Below are 24,243 nucleotides of genomic sequence, written 5' to 3'. Positions count from 1 at the left end.
GAAAAAATCTATGACTGGCTGCAGAGTGGGAGAAGCTGTGTGTGTGTGTGTGTGCGCGCTGGCTGTATCCAGGGATAACAGCTTTGGTTGTGGGGAGAGGATTGGGGAATTTTAAGGAGGTTGTGTGTGTGTGTGTGTGTGTGTGTGTGCAATAACTGGTTATTCAGTTCTCTGTCTGAGCTCCACACTAGGAGGACCTTTCCTCTCGTCACATTCAGTGTCTCCCTTCCCAGCGGTCGTGTTAACACAGAATTCAGCGTCTTTCACTCAGAAAAAAACGATAAAAGCTACTTTTCTGTGGTACTTTTTGCGGTCTAGTCTACTTTTCTGTGGTACTTTTTGCGGTCTAGTCTACTTTTCTGTGGTACTTTTTGCGGTCTAGTCTACTTTTCTGTGGTACTTTTTGCGGTCTAGTCTACTTTTCTGTGGTACTTTTTGCGGTCTAGTCTACTTTTCTGTGGTACTTTTTGCGGTCTAGTCTACTTTTCTGTGGTACTTTTTGCGGTCTAGTCTACTTTTCTGTGGTACTTTTTGCGGTCTAGTCTACTTTTCTGTGGTACTTTTTGCGGTCTAGTCTACTTTTCTGTGGTACTTTTCGCGGTCTAGTCTACTTTTATGTGGTAAAATGCAAGATTAACCTCAAGCAAAACATTAGGCAATGTGTAGATGGCTACATTCTTCTATGTTAAACATGACCAATTTGACAGCCATGCATTGTTTTGGCTAAAAATACATTGGTATTTCATTGTAAGCTCATTTACTTGTGTGGCTGCCAGCAAATAGCGTTGTATTTCTGTTGTCATCTGATGAAAAGGAAGCTATTTTCTGCTGAATGTGTTGCACTAATGTCTCTTCTGTGAAGGAAAACTATAGTTGCGCGTCCCTGATCACTCTATTGAAGCTAAAAAACACTGTTGACTTTAAATATAAAACGCAGCTGAAATGGTTTATTAAAATGCAGATTTGTGAACTCTGTGACCCCTGCTTCCTTGTCTTGCTGAATGTCTCTATAGTCCTGACTCCTGTCTATCTATGTGACCTCTGTCTATGTATGTGACCTCTCAATGAGGTAAGACTACAGAGCACAGCCTTAGGGGGTTAACCTAGGACCCCTACCCCTGCTTCAGGGCCCTGTGGCCTTGGTGGGATGGAATTTCTCTTTCTCTCTCTCTGGGAGACAGAGTAGGGCACAGGTAGGCAGGCCTGGGGCTGGGCCCTGGGCAGAATGTAACAAGGACGGCTTTACCTGAGCTGCCTCTCTCTTTCTGCCTGCTGTCAGATGATTGGTCTTGTGATGCTGTTCTGTGCCCAGACGGGGGGGTGTTAGCTGAACCTGACACGGCTCTTTGCCCAGGGATGCTTTCTGGTCTGAGCGGTTTTCTTTTGCTGTGGACTTGCGCCGCCTGGGTTACTCACAGAAAGGGACACACACACATACAAACTCAATGTAATGACTATGGAGTAGAATTACACACGCAGACACACTCCCCACCTCGCCTGTGGCTCACACATGGGTGCACTCATAGACACACACACACACACACATGCTCACAATGACATGTTCATGCGTTGGGTCACGGCATTCACAGCTCTGCTGGCAGAGGCATGAAGGGAGAGAATGAGAGCAAGAGGGGTGGAGGCGAGGGTTCCTGAATCATCGTCCTCCTTCTGTCGGTCTCTCTGGGGTGCCTCCATCAGGTCACGGTCCAAAAATAGCACTGGGCGCCGTTTCAACTTGAAAACCGCCGGCTTCGGGGCCGCAGCCAGCCTCTCTGCCTGCCACAGAGTGACATTTTTGTGGGAATACTTGGCCACCTTCCAGGGAGTGTTTTTTTCCCCTTCCCTCCATCCCTCCCTCTCTGTGACAGTCAGATGAGCTAGCTAGCTGTTAGAGGAGACAACCACATGGGATCCACGTGACTACAGACAGTGTGTGTAAACAACTCTTCTTCCTGTTCAAACACAATCACCTCTCCTGCCAACATCATGACCACATCACGGATTAGAGCCTTGATTCTCAAGCGGAGAGATGTTTTAGCTCCACCATGTGTTTTGAGTAGCCAGGCAACTGATTGTGTTTCTGCTGAGATGGATCCCACAGCCTCTCTAAAGTGATCTGGTGGGGCTGTATCAGAGTTGTATCAGGGCTGTATCAAGGTTGTATCAGGGCTGTATCAGGGTTGTATAAGGGTTGTATCAGAGTTGTATCAGGGCTGTATCAGGGCTGTATCAGGGTTGTATAAGGGTTGTATCAGAGTTGTATCAGGGTTGTATCAGGGTTGTATCAGGGTTGTATCAGAGTTGTATCAGGGTTGTATCAGGGTTGTATCAGGGTTGTATCAGGGCTGTATCAGGGCTGTATCAAGGTTGTATCAGGGCTGTATCAGGGTTGTATAAGGGTTGTATCAGAGTTGTATCGGGGCTGTATCAAGGTTGTATCAGGGTTGTATCAAGGTTGTATAAGGGTTGTATCAGGGCTGTATCAGGGCTGTATCAAGGTTGTATCAGGGTTGTATCAAGGTTGTATAAGGGTTGTATCAGGGCTGTATCAAGGTTGTATCAGGGCTGTATCAGGGTTGTATCAGAGTTGTATCAGAGTTGTATCAGGGCTGTATCAGGGTTGTATCAGGGCTGTATCAGGGTTGTAATCAGGGCTGTATCAGGGTTGTATCAAGGTTGTATAAGCGTTGTATCAGGGCTGTATCAGGGCTGTATCAGGGCTGTATCAAGGTTGTATCAGGGCTGTATCAGGGCTGTATCAAGGTTGTATAAGGGTCAGGGCTGTATCAGGGCTGTATCAGGGCTGTATCAAGGTTGTATAAGGGTTGTATCAGGGCTGTATCAGGGCTGTATCAGGGCTGTATCAAGGTTGTATCAGGGCTGTATCAGGGCTGTATCAAGGTTGTATAAGGGTTGTATCAGGGCTGTATCAGGGCTGTATCAAGGTTGTATAAGGGTTGTATCAGGGTTGTAGCCGTCCATATTTGACATTTGCCGGGCCTATATGCATATGCACCCATGATGCTCAGAATGACAGAAGTCATATTTAAATTAGGGCAATAACAAACCATGCAACTCCTGACATGAAGAGGACAATAAAACATCATTTTCAAACATTTGACAAAATACAAATTGGCGGACAACTCCGTTCTAAACACCGCACCTGAAATCAAACATCTGGCACATTCAGGAAGAGGCTGAATCTAAAGATGCAACGACTAGGAAGGGTTGCCATGGTAATATATCGGGGATTGTGTCTTTGTCTTCAGGACAAGGAAAGAGAGTTGTTATGAAAACCAATAGAACAGGATGTGGGTTTCTTTCACCGACAGTGGCGTTGGCAGAAGGCCTCGCTGGTGACTGGGTTGTCGCTGTCAGTGAAAAGCGTCTGAAATGGGTGCGACGGTAATGTGTCTTGTGTATCATCTTTAAAATGTTGAGACAAGAAGAAGGGTAGGGGTGTGTGGCGAAGATGTGTCTCTGTCCTGAAAATGCCCATTTGGGGATTTCTGTTTGTCTCATCTCACCACATCCACCACTAATAAGCTGAGCGTCTGTCTTTTTTTGATTCACCTCACACAGGAAGTCTGTTTTTAAAACATATATTGCGATTGATAGGCCTACTGTGAGGAAGTATTAGGCTATTTGGGAAATCTTTCCAAAAATCTCCTCCCCCGGTAATAACCAAGCCTCGTGTGAAAGAGCAAAATAGCATCATATCAACATCATAAAATACCTTCAGCAAAGACAACTGTCTCTCCCGAGCTCACTGGTGCTGGGAAGTCTGGGATACTTGATACTATGTTGCAACTTCCCTAGAGATGGCTTCTGGCAGGGTCCAGGGGATTGATTTGATACAATGCTGCACTTCACTCCTGATAGGTCAAATCAAGACAGATCTACAAAGGCAGACAGGCTGAGGAGACGGGTAAATTTGTTTACCAGCTTTTTCATCATTTGTTGTTGTTGTCAGCCTTATGTATTTTGACTTAGTTGACAGCGGAAGTTCTAGGTCAACGGCTGCATTGGGCCGTCTCCTTCATTCTCTCATTCGGACTATTCAGCCGTCAATGATTACGGTGTATCAGTGTGTCTATATGGCAGCGGCTGGTGCTCTCGCATTAGTTGAATTTTAACTTTTACATTTTAATTCCGTTTAAAAAAAATAAAAAATTATACACACAAAAGCCAACATTTTAGCGGCTAACGGAATCCCTGGTCTGTTGTCTTATTTGCTGGACTCTGGTCATGTGGATCCTCTCTGTAGACTTTGGACAGATGAGGTGACTGTTGACTTTTGCTGCCCAATATGTCTGAGCTGTACAACCCTCAGTAGCCAGGTGAACATTAACGCTGTGTAACCAAAATGTTCCAAATGAATCCTGTCTCTCCAGTCAGACTTCCTAGTGTTCTATTTAATTATGTGGTTCTAATTCTCCCCTCTCTCTTGTTCCAGGACCTCTCTGGTTCCATAGATGACCTGCCGACAGGTACAGAGGGGGCTCTGAGTCCGGGGGTCAGCACGTCGGGGGTGTCCAGTAGCCAGGGGGAACAGAGTAACCCCGCCCAGTCACCCTTCTCCCCTCATACCTCGCCCCACTTGCCTGGCATCCGCGGGCCCACCCCCTCCCCCGTGGGCTCCCCTGCCAGCGTCACCCCCTCGCGCTCCGGGCCCCTCTCACCTGCTGCTGTGCCAGGTGGGTAGAGAGAGAGAATTGAGCTACACACATGATAGAGCCACTGGTTTCCAGAGAAAAGCAGTAATCTACCACATAGTACACGTCCAGCTTCCTTAAGCTGGTGTAAACCACAGCGTTTGTTGTACGAAACAGAAGCATGGTCTGTTTTTTATGATTCCCAGCGTGTGTCTGAATCTCTCTGATGTCATCACGCAGGTAACCAGATGCCTCCCCGGCCGCCCAGCGTCCATTCAGACGGAAGTCTCCATACATCCATGGGCCAGTCAGCCATGGGCCAGTCAGCCATGGGCCAGGACAAGGGTGAGTATGAAAAGATATAGGTGGTGTTTGAGATCGACTACCCTGACTGCAGCCTGAACGATCTACAAATCACCTTTCTTTCTTATGGTTTGTTTGGATAAGGACTAACTGACATTCAACACCCGACCTTGATAGGGTTTTAGGAAATGGAACTACACTTGTATGGCTGCTGTGTGGAAATGAAAGAGTATAGCTAACCTTTTCCTCTCCATCTCCACCTCTCTGTCTTTTGTAGTGTACATGCGTAACCCCCAGCTGCCTCCCCACGGGTCGCCGCAGCAACCTGGCTCCGCCTTATCCCCTCGCCAGTCATCGGGAGGCCAGATGCTTCCTGGGATGGGGCCCTACCCTCAGAACAACTCCATGGGGAACTATGGCCCTCAGGGTGGACAGTACGGACCACAAGGTGAGGCCCCGTACACAGCTTGTACACAATGAAATCATTCAGTTGGTTCTGTCCCGCTTAATGATTCCAGGTCTCTCTTGAAAAGGAGACGAACCTGGTTAAAAGGAGACTAACCTGTTAAAAGGAGACTAACCTGGTTAAAAAGAGACTAACCGGTTAAAAAGAGACTAACTGGTTAAAAGGAGACTAACCAGTTGAAAAGAGACTAACCGGTTAAAAAGAGACAAACCGGTTAAAAAGAGACTTACAGGTTAAAAGGAGACTAACCGGGTTAAAAGGAGACTAACCGGGTTAAAAGGAGACTAACCGGGTTAAAAGGAGACTAACCGGGTTAAAAGGAGACTAACCAGTTAAAAGGAGACTAACCAGGTTAAAAAGAGACTAACCGGTTAAAAGGAGACTAACCAGTTAAAAGGAGACTAACCTGCTAACGTTCCACCTGACCAACATCCAGTAAAAGTGTAGGGCACCAAATTCAAACAACAGAACAACAGATAAACTTGTTGTTAATCCCACCACATTGTCCGATTTCAAAAAGGCTTTACGACGAAAGCACACCAAACGATTATGTTAGGTCTGCACCTAGTCACAAAAAAACACAGCCATTTTTCCAGCCAAAGAGAGGAGTCACAAAAAGCAGAAATAGAGAAAATTAATCACTAACCTTTGATGATCTTCATCAGATGGCACTCATAGGACTTCATGTTACACAATACATGTATGTTTTGTTTGATAAAGTGCATATTTATATCCCAAAATCTCAGTATACATTGGCGCGTTATGTTTTGCCTCCAAAACATCCAGTGAAAGTGTAGAGAGCTACGTCAATTTACAGAAATACTCATCATAAATGTTGATGAAAATACAACTGTTATGCATGGAATTAAAGATATACTTCTCCTTAATGCAACCAATGTGTCAGATTTCAAAAAAGCTTTACGGAAAAAGCACCCCATGGAATATTCTGAGTACAGCGCTCAGCCACCATACAGATACCTGCGATGTTGTGGAGTCAACAGAAGTCAGAAATAGCATTATAAATATTCACTTACCTTTGATGATCTTCATCAGAATGCACTCCCAGGAATCGCAGTTCCACAATAAATGTTAGTTTTGTTCGATAAAGTCCACCATTTATGTCCAAATACCTCCTTTTTGGTCGCGTATTTAGTACAGTAATCCAAATGCGCAGGCACTAGGTCCAGACAAAGTCAAAAACGTTATATTACAGTTCGTAGAATCATGTCAAACGATGTATAGAATCAATCTTTAGGATGTTTTTAACATAAATCTTCAATAATGTTTCAACCGGAGAATTCCTTTGTCTTTAGAAATGAAAGGGAACGGAGCTAACTCTCTCGGGCGCATGCCTGACTGAGCACATGGCCTTTTGGCAGACCCATGACTCAATCAGCTCTCATTCTCTCCCACTTCACAGTAGAGGCCTGAAACATCGTTCTAAAGACTGTTGACATCTAGTGGAAGCCTTAGGAAGTGCAATATTACCCCATAGACACTGTATATTGGATAGGCCAAGAAATCTACAAACCTCAGATTTCCCACTTCCTGGTTTCGCTATAGTTAGTATCGCTATAGTTAGTATCGCTATAGTTAGTGTCGCTATAGCTAGTATAGGTATAGCTAGTATAGGTATAGCTAGTATAGGTATAGCTAGTATAGCTATAGTTAGTGTCGCTATAGTTAGAATCGCTATAGTTAAAGGGCTTAAATAAAGGGCTTCATTGCCAAAATCCCCAAATATCCCTTTTACAATGTCCTCCAAGAGCTGCTGAATAATTCTCTCCCAGCTCAGTGAAAGGAGTGGGGGGAGGAAGAGAAGGGGAAATGAACGCGTCAACAGGGAAAGTATGATCCTCCTGAAGCGCAGTAGTAGGAGCCACGTGTGTATGTCTACTGGTAGAAGGAGCCAGTAGACATACACACAGGGCTCGTCCTGATTTGTAAAGTGATAGTTGAGCTAGTAGGGGCACTGTTCTCTCCTTTCATCCTCTCTTACAGCCTAGTGTTGTTCTCTGGACCGTTAATAAAAAGATCAGAACATCCAAATCTTTCAAAAGATTTTTCAATTGTCATCCTACAGTGGTCACAGTGTTTCTGCGGTAGCCTAGACACAGCGTTTCTGCGGTAGCCTAGACACAGCGTTTCTGAGGTAGCCTAGACACAGCGTTTCTGAGGTAGCCTAGACACAGCGTTTCTGAGGTAGCCTAGACACAGCGTTTCTGAGGTAGCCTAGACACAGCGTTTCTGCGGTAGCCTAGACACAGCGTTTCTGAGGTAGCCTAGACACAGCGTTTCTGCGGTAGCCTAGACACAGCGTTTCTGAGGTAGCCTAGACACAGCATTTCTGAGGTAGCCTAGACACAGCGTTTCTGAGGTAGCCTAGACACAGCGTTTCTGAGGTAACCAAGACACAGCGTTTTCTGAGGTAGCCTAGACACAGCGTTTTCTGAGGCAGCCTAGACACAGCGTTTTCTGAGGTAGCCTAGACACAGCGTTTTCTGAGGTAGCCCAGACACAGCGTTTCTGAGGTAGCCTAGACACAGCAAACTTTTTGAAGATGCATCCCTCAGAGGGCTTTCTGCACAGGCTTTGAAGAAGTATGGAGATGGATTACTCATCAAATCGGACTCCAGCATCTACACCCTGTTTCATCGGCTAGCCTGTCAGAACAGAAACCGAGAGAGAGGCGTTATCTGTAGATGTGGACCACTGAAACTCCCGGCCAGGTTTCTATATTCCGGAGGCTAGACGGTTGCTGAGGCAGGCTACATACATCGGGCCTAAAGCTTCACCACAGGTATCGATCTATTTGCTTGAATAAAAGCCTCCTTTTTAAACTCAAATATTAGGCCTATCTGTTAAGTCCGTTTCCTGATTTTGGTTCAATCAAGGTCCCGTTTAGGTTTAGGACTCTTGCTGTGTTAGTGTAAGACTTGGGTTGTATTCAGTAAAAATTAAACGTTTTGAAACCGAGTGAAACAGGGAGGTACTACATGGACTTGTCCAGTAATAAAAACCATTGCCCTTCTGAACAGTCCCTGGATGTCTCTCCCCACCCTCCAGGTTACCCCAGACAGCCCGGCTACAGTGGCATGCCCAACGCCAACTACCCTGGTGGTCCAGGGGGCATGCCAGGCCAGGCTGGTGGGGCGCCGTATGCAGGCATGCCCCCTGGCAGGATGGGTCCGGGTCAGATGGCTGCCCGCCCCTACGGCCCCGGGATGGGCCCCAACATGGGCCCCGGCGTACCTCCACAGGTGACCTCTGGGATGTGCCCCCCTCCAGGCATGAACAGGAAGGGCCCCGGGGGCCCTCCAGATGCAGCCTCTGCCATACACCACGGAGCCAACTCTATACTCAACAGGTAGGCTGCCTGGTCTGCACTTCCTTACTGCTTTAGGAGACAGGTCAGCGGCGAGCGCCGTTCAATATTACAAGGTTCATCTCTTTGTTGGAAATTGTGTGTTTGTGTGACCCTGAAAAACCCATTGTTTGATTCTTCCCACTCCCAGGCTCTGCTGTGTGAGAGGAGAGGTCAGGTGTGAGCCAGCCATCTAAGATGTAGACGAGCTAGGGGAACACAGGGACAGAGAGGTGGCTTATGAGAACAGTGATCCAGGCAGTGAGTCACACCGTTGTTCAGTCAGGAAGTCAGCTGAGTCTCCAAGCAGAGAATCACAGAGAGAAAGACATTAGCCACAGAGCTCCAGAGACAGACAGACATGTAAAGACAGGCCGGAAACAGACGTGTACATCACGAGGTAAGACCCTGTTCAGTAGGGAGTAAAACATTTTGAAACGGAAAGAAATACTCTTTAAAAAGAATCAAGCGTTTTGCTTTGGTGTGCCCTACTGAGTGCAACCCAAGTGTTCACTGACGATGTTGAGCAGAGAAGGAAGAAAGGAGAGGAGACAACTAGGCAGAAGTGGGCCTCTGTAAGAAAAGGGAGGGATGAGAAATACAGTAAGCCTCTTATCTCCAACAAAATCTTTTTAGGAAATGGGAAAAACTGCCATATTTTTCCATTGACGAACGTACAATTATGAAACTTTAGAAGCTATTTTGAACACATTTTCACGACGAGGTTTTCATCCGACAGCAGCGATATTCTTCTGTATATATGTTTTGAATATTGCCATGTTTTTTTAACTGTCATGTATCGTAACTAGTGGTGCAACGGATCACAAAACTCACGGTTCGGATCACTGTTTTGAGTAACGGATAGAATCGTTTTTCAGATCAGATTACTATAACTTTTCTTTCCATTTATAACTTAAACTCTTCAAGCAAGGAACTTGTCAATGTTTAAATAAAATCTGAAAATAAAATGCTCAATAATCAATTGTTAAATTAAAGTGCAATATGAGGCATGAAACCTTCTTCCTGTGAACAATAGTGAATGTAAAAATAGCCCGTGTCCACATCATCAAACAAAAGAACAACAAGAAAAAGCAGATCTGAGCTTATAACGTCATTCTTTTTCTAAAAGATGTTGATGTCTACGTAGTCTGGGGAGAGGGGGAGACCTTTGCAGTCACTCTGTCCCCTGCCATGGAGAACACCCTCTCGCTAGGAACTGAAGTGCCAGGCACTGCCAGATAGCGCCTTGCCGTCATGACAATGTGAGGGTATTTACACTCATTGCTTTTCCACCATGCCAGTGGATCACCAGGCTCGCTGCCTGGTAGGATGCCACCTCCTCTTTGATGGTGTCCTTGCTCATAAAGGTCTCCCCGAAAAGCTCCTTCATGGCTGAATTATTTTGTGGAGGAGATGCCTGCTAGTCTGCTCCTGTCGGCTCGGTGGCTTGACCCTGCAGAAAAAATGACTTGATCTATTAAACCAATTCATTATTTATTTTCATATTTCATGGAACTGTAATTGTGGGCTATAACATTTAATACAAGCCATTATTATTCCAAATAAAAAATGGCTGATTCTAATAGCAAAGACTAAGATTAGACTGCACTATATTTATTATTTAAGTAATTCACTCTTATCATTTATTACCTCTTCAGTGGCCACAATGTCAGTGTTGAGAACACGGTATGTCCTCCGGTGTAGGGCAGGGTCTAGGTGAGACAGGGACTTGAACCTTGGATCCAGTGCAGTAGATCTATGAAGGTAGTCCTGTACATTAGGGGGGTATCTGGGCTTCAGGTCCTCTCTAATGGCAGCCTTGGTATCTCTAGTGATGGTGCTGTCTTCCTCACTTGGGGCCATAGATTGTAGAATCCTTGTTTTCAGGGGTAGGATCATGGACACAGACAGTGCAGTTTCAGTGCTCAGTAGGGTTTGATCACCTGGAGGACCTCCTCTGACACTTTCACGCCATCATTAGACAAGGTGACAATGTCTATGTTTTTTCAGGGTCTTGTCTGTCAGTGCAGAGTATACAGCTGCCTGCTGCTCAAGATGGCTCTCCAACATGTCATAAGTGGAGTTCCATCTTGTTGTGACATGGTGTATGAGCTTGTGGGTCGGTAGCTGTAGCAGTTCTTGCTGTTGTGCTTCAGGGGAAAAAGGAAACCACGTTCCATCTGGTTACCTGAGATTCCCCTCTGGGATGCTAAATTGATCACATGTGCAGAGCAAGCTATCTTCCACTCTGCTACCGCTCCTAGCAGTACCTGTGTGACTCTCATAGAGGGGGTGTGTCTGTAGCACCGGACTTCACATCTCCCACTCCTCTGTGGTGTAGTGAACAGTCACATAGCTTTCTGTTACCCTGGAGATCCACTCATCTGTGGTGTAGTGAACAGTCACATAGCTTTCTGTTACCCTGGAGGTCCACTCCTCTGTGGTGTAGTGAACAGTCACATAGCTTTCTGTTACCCTGGAGGTCCACTCCTCTGTGGTGTAGTGAACAGTCACGTAGCTTTCTGTTAACCTGGAGGTCCACTCCTCTGTGGTGTAGTGAACAGTCACATAGCTTTCTGTTACCCTGGAGGTCCACTCCTCTGTGGTGTAGTGAACAGTCACGTAGCTTTCTGTTAACCTGGAGGTCCACTCCTCTGTGGTGTAGTGAACAGTCACGTAGCTTTCTGTTACCCTGGAGGTCCACTCCTCTGTGGTGTAGTGAACAGTCACATAGCTTTCTGTTAACCTGGAGGTCCACTCCTCTGTGGTGTAGTGAACAGTCACATAGCTTTCTGTTACCCTGGAGAGCCACTCATCTGTGGTGTAGTGAACAGTCACATAGCTTTCTGTTACCCTGGAGGTCCACTCCTCTGTGGTGTAGTGAACAGTCACATAGCTTTCTGTTACCCTGGAGATCCACTCCTCTGTGGTGTAGTGAACAGTCACATAGCTTTCTGTTACCCTGGAGATCCACTCCTCTGTGGTGTAGTGAACAGTCACGTAGCTTTCTGTTACCCTGGAGATCCACTCCTCTGTGGTGTAGTGAACAGTCACATAGCTTTCTGTTAACCTGGAGGTCCACTCCTCTTAGGTGTAGTGAACAGTCACATAGCTTTCTGTTACCCTGAGATCCACTCCTCTGTGGTGTAGTGAACAGTCACGTAGCTTTCTGTTAACCTGGAGGTCCACTCCTCTGTGGTGTAGTGAACAGTCACATAGCTTTCTGTTAACCTGGAGGTCCACTCCTCTGTGGTGTAGTGAACAGTCACATAGCTTTCTGTTACCCTGGAGGTCCACTCCTCTGTGGTGTAGTGAACAGTCACATAGCTTTCTGTTAACCTGGAGGTCCACTCCTCTGTGGTGTAGTGAACAGTCACATAGCTTTCTGTTACCCTGGAGGTCCACTCCTCTGTGGTGTAGTGAACAGTCAGTCACGTAGCTTTCTGTTAACCTGGAGGTCCACTCCTCTGTGGTGTGGTGAACAATCACAGTCATGTAGCTTTCTGTTAACCTGGAGGTCCACTCCTCTGTGGTGTAGTGAACAGTCACAGTCACGTAGCTTTCTGTTAACCTGGAGGTCCACTCCTCTGTGGTGTAGTGAACAGTCACAGTCACGTAGCTTTCTGTTACCCTGGAGGTCCACTCCTCTGTGGTGTAGTGAACAGTCACGTAGCTTTCTGTTACCCTGGAGGTCCACTCCTCTGTGGTGTAGTGAGCCATCACGTAGCTTTCTGTTAACCTGGAGGTCCACTCCTCTGTGGTGTAGTGAACAGTCATGTAGCTTTCTGTTACCCTGGAGATCCACTCCTCTGTGGTGTAGTGAACAGTCACATAGCTTTCTGTTAACCTGGAGGTCCACTCCTCTGTGGTGTAGTGAACAGTCACATAGCTTTCTGTTACCCTGGAGGTCCACTCCTCTGTGGTGTAGTGAACAGTCACATAGCTTTCTGTTAACCTGGAGGTCCACTCCTCTGTGGTGTAGTGAACAGTCACATAGCTTTCTGTTACCCTGGAGATCCACTCCTCTGTGGTGTAGTGAACAGTCACGTAGCTTTCTGTTAACCTGGAGGTCCACTCCTCTGTGGTGTAGTGAACAGTCACATAGCTTTCTGTTAACCTGGAGGTCCACTCCTCTGTGGTGTAGTGAACAGTCACATAGCTTTCTGTTACCCTGGAGGTCCACTCCTCTGTGGTGTAGTGAACAGTCACAGTCACGTAGCTTTCTGTTAACCTGGAGGTCCACTCCTCTGTGGTGTGGTGAACAATCACAGTCATGTAGCTTTCTGTTAACCTGGAGGTCCACTCCTCTGTGGTGTAGTGAACAGTCACAGTCACGTAGCTTTCTGTTACCCTGGAGATCCACTCCTCTGTGGTGTAGTGAACAGTCACATAGCTTTCTGTTAACCTGGAGGTCCACTCCTCTGTGGTGTAGTGAACAGTCACATAGCTTTCTGTTAACCTGGAGGTCCACTCCTCTGTGGTGTAGTGAACAGTCACATAGCCTTCTGTTACCCTGGAGGTCCACTCCTCTGTGGTGTAGTGAACAGTCAACAGTCACATAGCCTTCTGTTACCCTGAGATCCACTCCTCTGTGGTGTAGTGAACAGTCACATAGCCTTCTGTTACCCTGGAGGTCCACTCCTCTGTGGTGTAGTGAACAGTCACATAGCCTTCTGTTACCCTGGAGATCCACTCCTCTGTGGTGTAGTGAACAGTCACATAGCTTTCTGTTAACCTGGAGGTCCACTCCTCTGTGGTGTAGTGAACAGTCACATAGCTTTCTGTTAACCTGGAGGTCCACTCCTCTGTGGTGTAGTGAACAGTCACAGTCACGTAGCTTTCTGTTACCCTGGAGGTCCACTCCTCTGTGGTGTAGTGAACAGTCACATAGCTTTCTGTTAACCTGGAGGTCCACTCCTCTGTGGTGTAGTGAACAGTCACATAGCTTTCTGTTAACCTGGAGGTCCACTCCTCTGTGGTGTAGTGAACAGTCACATAGCCTTCTGTTACCCTGGAGGTCCACCCATCTGTGGTGAGAGCAACAGATGATGTCTTGGATAATTCATTGACAATGTTGATATTTTCCTGTTCATACAGATCTGGCAAGATCTTCTTACTGAAGGGGCGCCAGGGGATTTCGTAGCGTGGCTCAAGCACTTTCACCATATTTTTAAACCCTTTGTTTTCCACAACAGAGTATGGCCTCATGTCTGCTGAGATAAACATCCCAGTAGATTTGGTGATGACTTTAGTCCGCTCTGGTTCACCAGCAAAGGGCTTCTTAAATGCCGCGGTGAGAAGTTGTCTCTTGGCTGAGTTGGTTCCCGTCCCTGACACACCAGGCTGATATCGCGGTGAGAAGTTGTCTCTTGGCTGAGTTGGTTCCCGTCCCTGACACACCAGGCTGATGTCGCGGTGAGAAGTTGTCTCTTGGCTGAGTTGGTTCCCGTCCCTGACACACCAGGCTGATGTCGCGGTGAGAAGTTGTCTCTTGGCTGAGTTGGTTCCCGTCCCTGACACACCAGGCTGATGTCGCGGTGAGAAGTTGTTGTCTCTTGGCTGAGTTGGTTCCTGTCCCTGACACACCAGGCTGATGTCGCGGTGAGAAATTGTCTCTTGGCTGAGTTGGTTCCCGTCCCTGACACACCAGGCTGATGTCGCGGTGAGAAGTTGTTGTCTCTTGGCTGAGTTGGTTCCCGTCCCTGACACACCAGGCTGATGTCGCGGTGAGAAGTTGTTGTCTCTTGGCTGAGTTGGTTCCTGTCCCTGACACACCAGGCTGATGTCGCGGTGAGAAGTTGTCTCTTGGCTGAGTTGGTTCCTGTCCCTGACACACCAGGCTGATGTCGCGGTGAGAAGTTGTTGTCTCTTGGCTGAGTTGGCTCCTGTCCCTGACACACCAGGCTGATGTCGCGGTGAGAAATTGTCTCTTGGCTGAGTTGGTTCCTGTCCCTGACACAGCAGGCTGATGTCGCGGTGAGAAGTTGTCTCTTGGCTGAGTTGGTTCCTGTCCCTGACACAGCAGGCTGATGTCGCGGTGAGAAGTTGTCTCTTGGCTGAGTTGGTTCCTGTCCCTGACACACCAGGCTGATGTCGCGGTGAGAAGTTGTCTCTTGGCTGAGTTGGTTCCTGTCCCTGACACACCAGGCTGATGTCGCGGTGAGAAGTTGTTGTCTCTTGGCTGAGTTGGCTCCTGTCCCTGACACACCAGGCTGATGTCGCGGTGAGAAATTGTCTCTTGGCTGAGTTGGTTCCCGTCCCTGACACACCAGGCTGATGTCGCGGTGAGAAGTTGTTGTCTCTTGGCTGAGTTGGTTCCCGTCCCTGACACACCAGGCTGATGTCGCGGTGAGAAGTTGTTGTCTCTTGGCTGAGTTGGTTCCTGTCCCTGACACACCAGGCTGATGTCGCGGTGAGAAGTTGTTGTCTCTTGGCTGAGTTGGCTCCTGTCCCTGACACACCAGGCTGATGTCGCGGTGAGAAATTGTCTCTTGGCTGAGTTGGTTCCTGTCCCTGACACACCAGGCTGATGTCGCGGTGAGAAGTTGTTGTCTCTTGGCTGAGTTGGCTCCTGTCCCTGACACACCAGGCTGATGTCGCGGTGAGAAATTGTCTCTTGGCTGAGTTGGTTCCCGTCCCTGACACACCAGGCTGATGTCGCGGTGAGAAGTTGTTGTCTCTTGGCTGAGTTGGTTCCCGTCCCTGACACACCAGGCTGATGTCGCGGTGAGAAGTTGTTGTCTCTTGGCTGAGTTGGCTCCTGTCCCTGACACACCAGGCTGATGTCGCAGTGAGAAGTTGTCTCTTGGCTGAGTTGGTTCCCGTCCCTGACACACCAGGCTGATGTCGCGGTGAGAACTTGTTGTCTCTTGGCTGAGTTGGTTCCCGTCCCTGACACACCAGGCTGATGTCGCGGTGAAAAGTTGTCTCTTGGCTGAGTTGGTTCCCGTCCCTGACACACCAGGCTGATGTCGCGGTGAGAAGTTGTTGTCTCTTGGCTGAGTTGGTTCCCGTCCCTGACACACCAGGCTGATGTCGCGGTGAAAAGTTGTCTCTTGGCTGAGTTGGTTCCCGTCCCTGACACACCAGGCTGATGTCGCGGTGAGAAGTTGTTGTCTCTTGGCTGAGTTGGTTCCCGTCCCTGACACACCAGGCTGATGTCGCGGTGAAAAGTTGTCTCTTGGCTGAGTTGGTTCCCGTCCCTGACACACCAGGCTGATGGCGGTGAGAAGTTGTTGTCTCTTGGCTGAGTTGGTTCCCGTCCCTGACACACCAGGCTGATGTCGCGGTGAGAAGTTGTCTCTTGGCTGAGTTGGTTCCTGTCCCTGACACACCAGGCTGATGTCGCGGTGAGAAATTGTTGTCTCTTGGCTGAGTTGGTTCCCGTCCCTGACACACCAGGCTGATGTGCAGTGAGAAGTTGTCTCTTGGCTGAGTTGGTTCCTGTCCCTGACACACCAGGCTGATGTCGCGGTGAGAAATTGTCTCTTGGCTGAGTTGGTTCCCGTCCCTGACACACCAGGCTGATGTCGCGGTGAGAAGTTGTTGTCTCTTGGCTGAGTTGGTTCCCGTCCCTGACACACCAGGCTGATGTCGCGGTGAGAAGTTGTTGTCTCTTGGCTGAGTTGGTTCCTGTCCCTGACACACCAGGCTGATGTCGCGGTGAGAAGTTGTCTCTTGGCTGAGTTGGTTCCTGTCCCTGACACACCAGGCTGATGTCGCGGTGAGAAGTTGTTGTCTCTTGGCTGAGTTGGCTCCTGTCCCTGACACACCAGGCTGATGTCGCGGTGAGAAATTGTCTCTTGGCTGAGTTGGTTCCCGTCCCTGACACACCAGGCTGATGTCGCGGTGAGAAGTTGTTGTCTCTTGGCTGAGTTGGTTCCCGTCCCTGACACACCAGGCTGATGTCGCGGTGAGAAGTTGTTGTCTCTTGGCTGAGTTGGTTCCGTCCCTGACACACCAGGCTGATGTCGCGGTGAGAAGTTGTTGTCTCTTGGCTGAGTTGGCTCCTGTCCCTGACACACCAGGCTGATGTCGCGGTGAGAAATTGTCTCTTGGCTGAGTTGGTTCCTGTCCCTGACACACCAGGCTGATGTCGCGGTGAGAAGTTGTTGTCTCTTGGCTGAGTTGGCTCCTGTCCCTGACACACCAGGCTGATGTCGCGGTGAGAAATTGTCTCTTGGCTGAGTTGGTTCCCGTCCCTGACACACCAGGCTGATGTCGCGGTGAGAAGTTGTTGTCTCTTGGCTGAGTTGGTTCCCGTCCCTGACACACCAGGCTGATGTCGCGGTGAGAAGTTGTTGTCTCTTGGCTGAGTTGGCTCCTGTCCCTGACACACCAGGCTGATGTCGCAGTGAGAAGTTGTCTCTTGGCTGAGTTGGTTCCCGTCCCTGACACACCAGGCTGATGTCGCGGTGAGAAGTTGTTGTCTCTTGGCTGAGTTGGTTCCCGTCCCTGACACACCAGGCTGATGTCGCGGTGAAAAGTTGTCTCTTGGCTGAGTTGGTTCCCGTCCCTGACACACCAGGCTGATGTCGCGGTGAGAAGTTGTTGTCTCTTGGCTGAGTTGGTTCCCGTCCCTGACACACCAGGCTGATGTCGCGGTGAAAAGTTGTCTCTTGGCTGAGTTGGTTCCCGTCCCTGACACACCAGGCTGATGTCGCGGTGAGAAGTTGTTGTCTCTTGGCTGAGTTGGTTCCCGTCCCTGACACACCAGGCTGATGTCGCGGTGAAAAGTTGTCTCTTGGCTGAGTTGGTTCCCGTCCCTGACACACCAGGCTGATGTCGCGGTGAGAAGTTGTTGTCTCTTGGCTGAGTTGGTTCCCGTCCCTGACACACCAGGCTGATGTCGCGGTGAAAAGTTGTCTCTTGGCTGAGTTGGTTCCTGTCCCTGACACACCAGGCTGATGTCGCGGTGAGAAGTTGTTGTCTCTTGGCTGAGTTGGTTCCCGTCCCTGACACACCAGGCTGATGTCGCGGTGAAAAGTTGTCTCTTGGCTGAGTTGGTTCCCGTCCCTGACACACCAGGCTGATGTCGCGGTGAGAAGTTGTTGTCTCTTGGCTGAGTTGGTTCCCGTCCCTGACACACCAGGCTGATGTCGCGGTGAGAAGTTGTCTCTTGGCTGAGTTGGTTCCTGTCCCTGACACACCAGGCTGATGTCGCGGTGAGAAATTGTTGTCTCTTGGCTGAGTTGGTTCCCGTCCCTGACACACCAGGCTGATGTCGCAGTGAGAAGTTGTTGTCTCTTGGCTGAGTTGGTTCCTGTCCCTGACACACCAGGCTGATGTCGCGGTGAGAAGTTGTTGTCTCTTGGCTGAGTTGGTTCCTGTCCCTGACACACCAGGCTGATGTCGCGGTGAGAAATTGTTGTCTCTTGGCTGAGTTGGTTCCCGTCCCTGACACACCAGGCTGATGTCGCGGTGAGAAGTTGTCTCTTGGCTGAGTTGGTTCCCGTCCCTGACACACCAGGCTGATGTCGCGGTGAGAAGTTGTCTCTTGGCTGAGTTGGTTCCTGTCCCTGACACACCAGGCTGATGTCGCGGTGAGAAGTTGTTGTCTCTTGGCTGAGTTGGTTCCCGTCCCTGACACACCAGGCTGATGTCGCGGTGAGAAGTTGTTGTCTCTTGGCTGAGTTGGTTCCCGTCCCTGACACACCAGGCTGATGTTGCGGTGAGAAGTTGTTGTCTCTCGGCTGAGTTGGCTCCTGTCACTGACACACCAGGCTGATGACGCTTTAAATGTGTGGCCATGTATTTCCATGATCTTACGGCTTTCTGTGTCTCAATGCTTTCACACCTTAGTAGTGATGTCCACCACCCTTCTTCCATCATCATATTTGACAGAGAATCCAATGCAATTGATCCGCGGTCCACATGCGTGCCGAACCGTGGGGGGTGATCCGTACGGTCCGTTACACCACTAATCGTAACCATTGTGAATGGATTTATGTTGTCGTCTCCCCCTCCCACCTTTCCAGGCCTCCAGGTTACCCCCCCAATATGCCCCAGGGGATGATGGGAGCAGGGCCTCCGTATGGCCCTGGGCCGGGGGCCATCAACAGCATGCAAGGTATGATGAACCAGGGAGGACCTTACGGAGGAGGGCCAATGGGAGGGAACATGGCCAACAACACACCTGGTGAGTCTGGACAAGATATCCAGTCTGTGGTTGTGTCTGGTCATTTTTTTTAATCACCCAACTCAAGTGGACAAAAGATTTGTTTTGGAATATCATCTGATGTGATATTTGATATTGGATTGAAATGTTACCCCCCCCTCTGATTTGTTCTCCATCTGCCAGGCATGGCTCCTAGCCCTGAGTTTGGCATCGATGTCAAACTGAACCCAGCCCAGAAGATGAACAACAAGGTGGACGGCACGTCCAAACCTGAAACCAAGAAGGTAAAGAAGGTTTGTGGTCTCTAACTTGTTGTACTGAATGATACAGTCAGAATGAGAGCGCTGCATGGCTGTGTTTGTGCATAGAAATAGAATCCCTAGAATGTCAAAGCCCCTCGTGGCACTTTGACTGGTAGCCTCATGGGGACACTCAATATGGCTGACCTGGGATTGGGATTCTACTTCTATGAGGTAGTGAGTGGAAGTAAGTTGAAGTCAATGGTGAATGTCAAGCCAAATCCTCACCTCTTCCTCCTCCCATCTCCCTCTTTCAGAAGTCAAACTCTTCGACGACGACCAATGAGAAGATAACTCGTCTGTATGAGCTGGGTCCGGAGCCGGAGAGGAGGACGTGGGTAGACCGGTACCTGGCGTTCGCTGAGGAGAAGGCCACGGGCATGACCAACCTTCCCGCCGTGGGACGCAAACCTCTGGACCTCTTCAGACTTTACGTCTCGGTCAAAGAGATCGGCGGCCTCACACAGGTCAGTGGTTCCTGTGTTGCAGTATTTAATTATCTCTCTGTTTTAGTACACCGACGTGTCATTATTTGCCTGATAATCTTGTGTTATTGTCATTTCATTTTTCTACAGCAGTATAGAGTTGTTCTATGCCAGAACATGACATATTCGTTCCTTCCGCCCACCAGGTGAACAAGAATAAGAAGTGGAGGGAGTTGTCCACCAACCTGAACGTGGGCACGTCCAGCAGCGCCGCCAGCTCTCTGAAGAAGCAGTACATCCAGTGTCTGTACGCCTTCGAGTGCAAGATCGAACGTGGCGAGGACCCGCCCCCAGATCTCTTCACTGACGCCAAAAAGACCACCCAGCCCAAGATCCAGCCCCCCAGCCCAGGTCAGTGTCTGTCTGTCTGTCAGCCCCCCAGTCCATGTCAGTGCCGGATACTCAAACTAGTACTTCACCCCCCTCCCATACCGACACAGTTTGAGTTATACTTAATCACGTAGATTTAAATGGATGAGTGAAAGAGTGTTTGGTTTCAACAGTCTCTTGAGGTTATTGTGGTTACTGTGCTGTTTATCACATACAGCGCATTGTGAAAGTATTCAGACCCCTTGACCTTTTCCACATTTTGTTACGCCTTATTCTAACATTTGTTATAAAAATCCACTCAATCTAAACACATTACCTCATAATGACAACAACAAAAATAATAAAAACAGGTTAAATGTTTATTTTTTTAATCACATTTACATAAGTATTCAGACCCTTTACTCAGTACTTTGTTGAATCACCCCTGAGTCTTCGTGGGTATGATGCTATAAGCTTGGCACACCTGTATTTGGGGAGTTTCTCCCATTCTTCTCTGCAGGTCCTCTCTAGCTCTGTGAGGTTGGATGGGGAGCGTCGTAGCAGAGCTATTTTCAGGCCTCTCCAGAGATGTTTGATTGGGTTCGGGCTCTGGTTGGGTCACTCAAGGACATTCAGAGACTTGTCACGAAGCCACTCCTGCGTTGTCTTGGCTGTCTGCTTAGGGTTGTGGTCCTGTTGGAAGGTGAACCTTTGCCCCGTTCTGAGGTCCTGAGCGCTCTGGAGCAGGTTTTCATCACGGATCTCTCTATACTTTACTCTGTTCATCTTTGCCTCTATCCTGACTAGTCTCCCAGTCCCTGCCACTGAAAAACATCCCCACAGCATGATGATGCCACCACCATGCTTCACTGTCGTGATGGTGCCAGGTTTCCTCCAGATGTGACGCTTGGCATTCAGGCCAAAGAGTTCATTCTTGTTTTCATCAGACCAGAGAATCTTGTTTCTCATGGTCTGAGAGTCCTTTAGGTGCCTTTTGGCAAATAACAAGCAGGCTGTCAAGTGCCTTTTACTGAGGATTGGCTTCCATCTGGCCACACTACCATAAATGCCTGATTGGTGGAGTGCTGCAGAGATGGGAGAACCTTCCAGAAGGACAACCAACACCACACAGGAACTCTGGAGCTCTGTCAGAGTGACCATCGGGTTCTTGGTCACCTCCCTGACCAAGGTCCTTCTCCCTGATTGCTCAGTTTGGCCGGGCAGCCAGCTCTAGGAAGAGTCTTGTTGTTTCCTGGGGACCTTCAATGCTGCAGAAATGCTCAACGCTCTGCTGGGCTGTCATGTCAGGGTGCAGGGAGTCAGTGGCTGGAGGGTGGGGTGGGGAGATCCTCTGTGGTGGGGAATAAGTGCCAGGCTGGGGGAGAGGGTAGAGGGGGAGAGGGGTGCAGGGGAGATCTCTGATGGGGAGTATGTCTGCTGGCAGCCCCTCAATAGTAGGAAGACAGGAGGGGGGTGGGGGGTTGTTTGTTGATTCCCACCATTACTCGCTGCTACTACTGGAGGGCCTAGTGTCTGGGTCCTGGCCCACGGCTTCACAGGCAACCCTCCCCCTCCCTGGAGCTTTGTGCTGAGCCAGAAAATGATGAATGGGAAAAGATGTTGTGTGTGTAAAGTCACACGCTCCCCCCCCCCTCCCTCCCTGGCCTGCTGTCTTTTTCTCCTTTCCTGAGATTCCCCCTTACACCCCCTCCTCCTCCTCCCACTCTCTTCAGCTGTAGTAGAGGGAAGTCCCTGCCCCGGGGGAGGGAGGGCAGGCAGATTGATGTTTGCACTGCAATGTGAGAAAATGTGAATAACTGTGACCTGTCAATGACCGTGTGTGTATGAATGAAAACACATGAGTCATCTGACAGGCATGCTAATAGTGAGAAGGCATGAGCCGGGCTAAAGCCGAGAGCCACTCCATACAACACACACACATTGGCCCATGTGGGGATCTGACAGCCTTTACAGCGTTTCCTGGTGACTTTGTGATGCCAGCAGCAAGGCATGCTGAGATGTGAAGTATTCAGCACCGCTGTGTGTATGGATGCCCAAAGCATGCTCTGTGTGTGTGTGTGTGTGTGTGTGTGTATGGATGCCCAAAGCATGCTCTGTGTGTGTGTGTGTGTGTATGGATGCCCAAAGCATGCTCTGTGTGTGTGTGTGTGTGTGTGTATGGATGCCCAAAGCATGCTCTGTGTGTGTGTGTGTGTGTGTGTATGGATGCCCAAAGCATGCTCTGTGTGTGTGTGTGGATGCCCAAAGCATGCTCTGTGTGTGTGTGTGTGTGTGTGTGTGTGTGTGTGTGTGTGTGTGTGGATGCCCAAAGCATGCTCTGTGTGTGTGTGTGGATGCCCAAAGCATGCTCTCTGTGTGTGTGTGTGTGTGTGTGTGTGTGTATGGATGCCCAAAGCATGCTCTGTGTGTGTGTGTGTGTGTGTGTGTGTGTGGATGCCCAAAGCATGCTCTGTGTGTGTGTGTGTATGGATGCCCAAAGCATGCTCTGTGTGTGTGTGTGTGTGTGTGTATGGATGCCCAAAGCATGCTCTGTGTGTGTGTGTATGGATGCCCAAAGCATGCTCTGTGTGTGTGTGTGGATGCCCAAAGCATGCTCTGTGTGTGTGTGTGTGTGTGTATGGATGCCCAAAGCATGCTCTGTGTGTGTGTGTATGGATGCCCAAAGCATGCTCTGTGTGTGTGTGTATGGATGCCCAAAGCATGCTCTGTGTGTGTATGGATGCCCAAAGCATGCTCTGTGTGTGTGTATGGATGCCCAAAGCATGCTCTGTGTGTGTATGGATGCCCAAAGCATGCTCTGTGTGTGTATGGATGCCCAAAGCATGCTCTGTGTGTGTATGGATGCCCAAAGCATGCGTGTATGGATGCCCAAAGCATGCTCTGTGTGTGTGTGTGATGGATGCCCAAAGCATGCTCTGTGTGTGTGTGTGTATGGATGCCCAAAGCATGCGTGTATGGATGCCCAAAGCATGCTCTGTGTGTGTGTGTGTGGATGCCCAAAGCATGCGTGTATGGATGCCCAAAGCATGCTCTGTGTGTGTGTGTATGGATGCCCAAAGCATGCGTGTATGGATGCCCAAAGCATGCTCTGTGTGTGTGGATGCCCAAAGCATGCTCTGTGTGTGTGTGTGTGTGTGGATGCCCAAAGCATGTTCTGTGTGTGTGTATGGATGCCCAAAGCATGCTCTGTGTGTGTGTATGGATGCCCAAAGCATGCTCTCTGTGTGTGTGTGTGTATGGATGCCCAAAGCATGCTCTGTGTGTGTGTATGGATGCCCAAAGCATGCTCTGTGTGTGTGTGTGTGTGTGTGTGGATGCCCAAAGCATGCTCTGTGTGTGTGTGTGTGGATGCCCAAAGCATGCTGTGTGTGTGTGTGTGTGTGTGTGTGTGTGTGTGTGTGTGTGTGTGTGTGTGTGTGTGTGTGTGTGTGGATGCCCAAAGCATGCTCTGTGTGTGTGTGTGGATGCCCAAAGCATGCTCTGTGTGTGTGTGTGTGTGTGTGTGTGTGTGTGTGTGTGTGTGTGTGTGTGCCCAAAGCATGCTCTGTGTGTGTGTGTGGATGCCCAAAGCATGCTCTGTGTGTGTGTGTGGATGCCCAAAGCATGCTCTGTGTGTGTGTGTGGATGCCCAAAGCATGCTCTGTGTGTGTGTGTGGATGCCCAAAGCATGCTCTGTGTGTGTGTGTGTGTGTGTGTGTGTGTGTGTGTGTGTGTGTGTGTGTGTGTGTGTGTGTGTGTGTGGATGCCCAAAGCATGCTCTGTGTGTGTGTGTGTGTGTGTGTGTGTGTGTGTGTGTGTGTGTGTGTGGATGCCCAAAGCATGCTCTGTGTGTGTGTGTGTGTGTGTATGGATGCCCAAAGCATGTTCTGTGTGTTGCGTGGGAACCGGAGAGATCCGGTTTAGTCTCTTAACACGGCTGGAGTGGTCCGTCTTTCTCCCACTGTGAGTCTCTTCTATAACAGCTGAATCTGTGCGTGGGCATTAGCCCTGTGACGTGTGTGTATCTAAAATGTATCTCGACCGTGTGTGTGTTGCAGCTGGGTCTGGATCTCTGCAGGGCCCCCAGACCCCCCAGTCCACCAGTAGTTCCATGGCGGAGGGGGGAGACCTGAAGCCCCCCACGCCAGCCTCCACCCCTCACAGCCAGATGCCCCCCATGCCCGTCAGGTACCCATGACACACACTCAACTACTGTCTGAAAACATCCTCTCTCTCTACTACACC

The 24,243-nt window shown here is 49.2% G+C and overlaps 1 protein-coding gene across 1 annotated transcript in view; it reads left to right on the top strand.

Annotated features, from left to right (window-relative positions):
• The window catches only part of LOC112265999 (AT-rich interactive domain-containing protein 1A-like), a 162,339-nt gene that overhangs the window by 130,108 nt on the left and 7,988 nt on the right, over positions 1-24,243 (top strand). The window contains exons 7-15 of the mRNA XM_042294900.1: positions 4,457-4,697; positions 4,896-5,000; positions 5,236-5,406; positions 8,491-8,791; positions 18,766-18,926; positions 19,089-19,198; positions 19,462-19,671; positions 19,836-20,040; positions 24,057-24,186. Of these exons, the coding sequence (XP_042150834.1) occupies positions 4,457-4,697; positions 4,896-5,000; positions 5,236-5,406; positions 8,491-8,791; positions 18,766-18,926; positions 19,089-19,198; positions 19,462-19,671; positions 19,836-20,040; positions 24,057-24,186 (1,634 nt within the window). The remainder of the gene's footprint in view (positions 1-4,456; positions 4,698-4,895; positions 5,001-5,235; positions 5,407-8,490; positions 8,792-18,765; positions 18,927-19,088; positions 19,199-19,461; positions 19,672-19,835; positions 20,041-24,056; positions 24,187-24,243) is intronic.

This window comes from Oncorhynchus tshawytscha, linkage group LG13, assembly GCF_018296145.1.
Source record: "Oncorhynchus tshawytscha isolate Ot180627B linkage group LG13, Otsh_v2.0, whole genome shotgun sequence".
In the NCBI taxonomy this organism is placed as follows: domain Eukaryota; kingdom Metazoa; phylum Chordata; class Actinopteri; order Salmoniformes; family Salmonidae; genus Oncorhynchus; species Oncorhynchus tshawytscha.
Note: the sequence above shows the minus strand (reverse complement) of the source record. Positions and strands in the feature narration are given on the sequence as shown.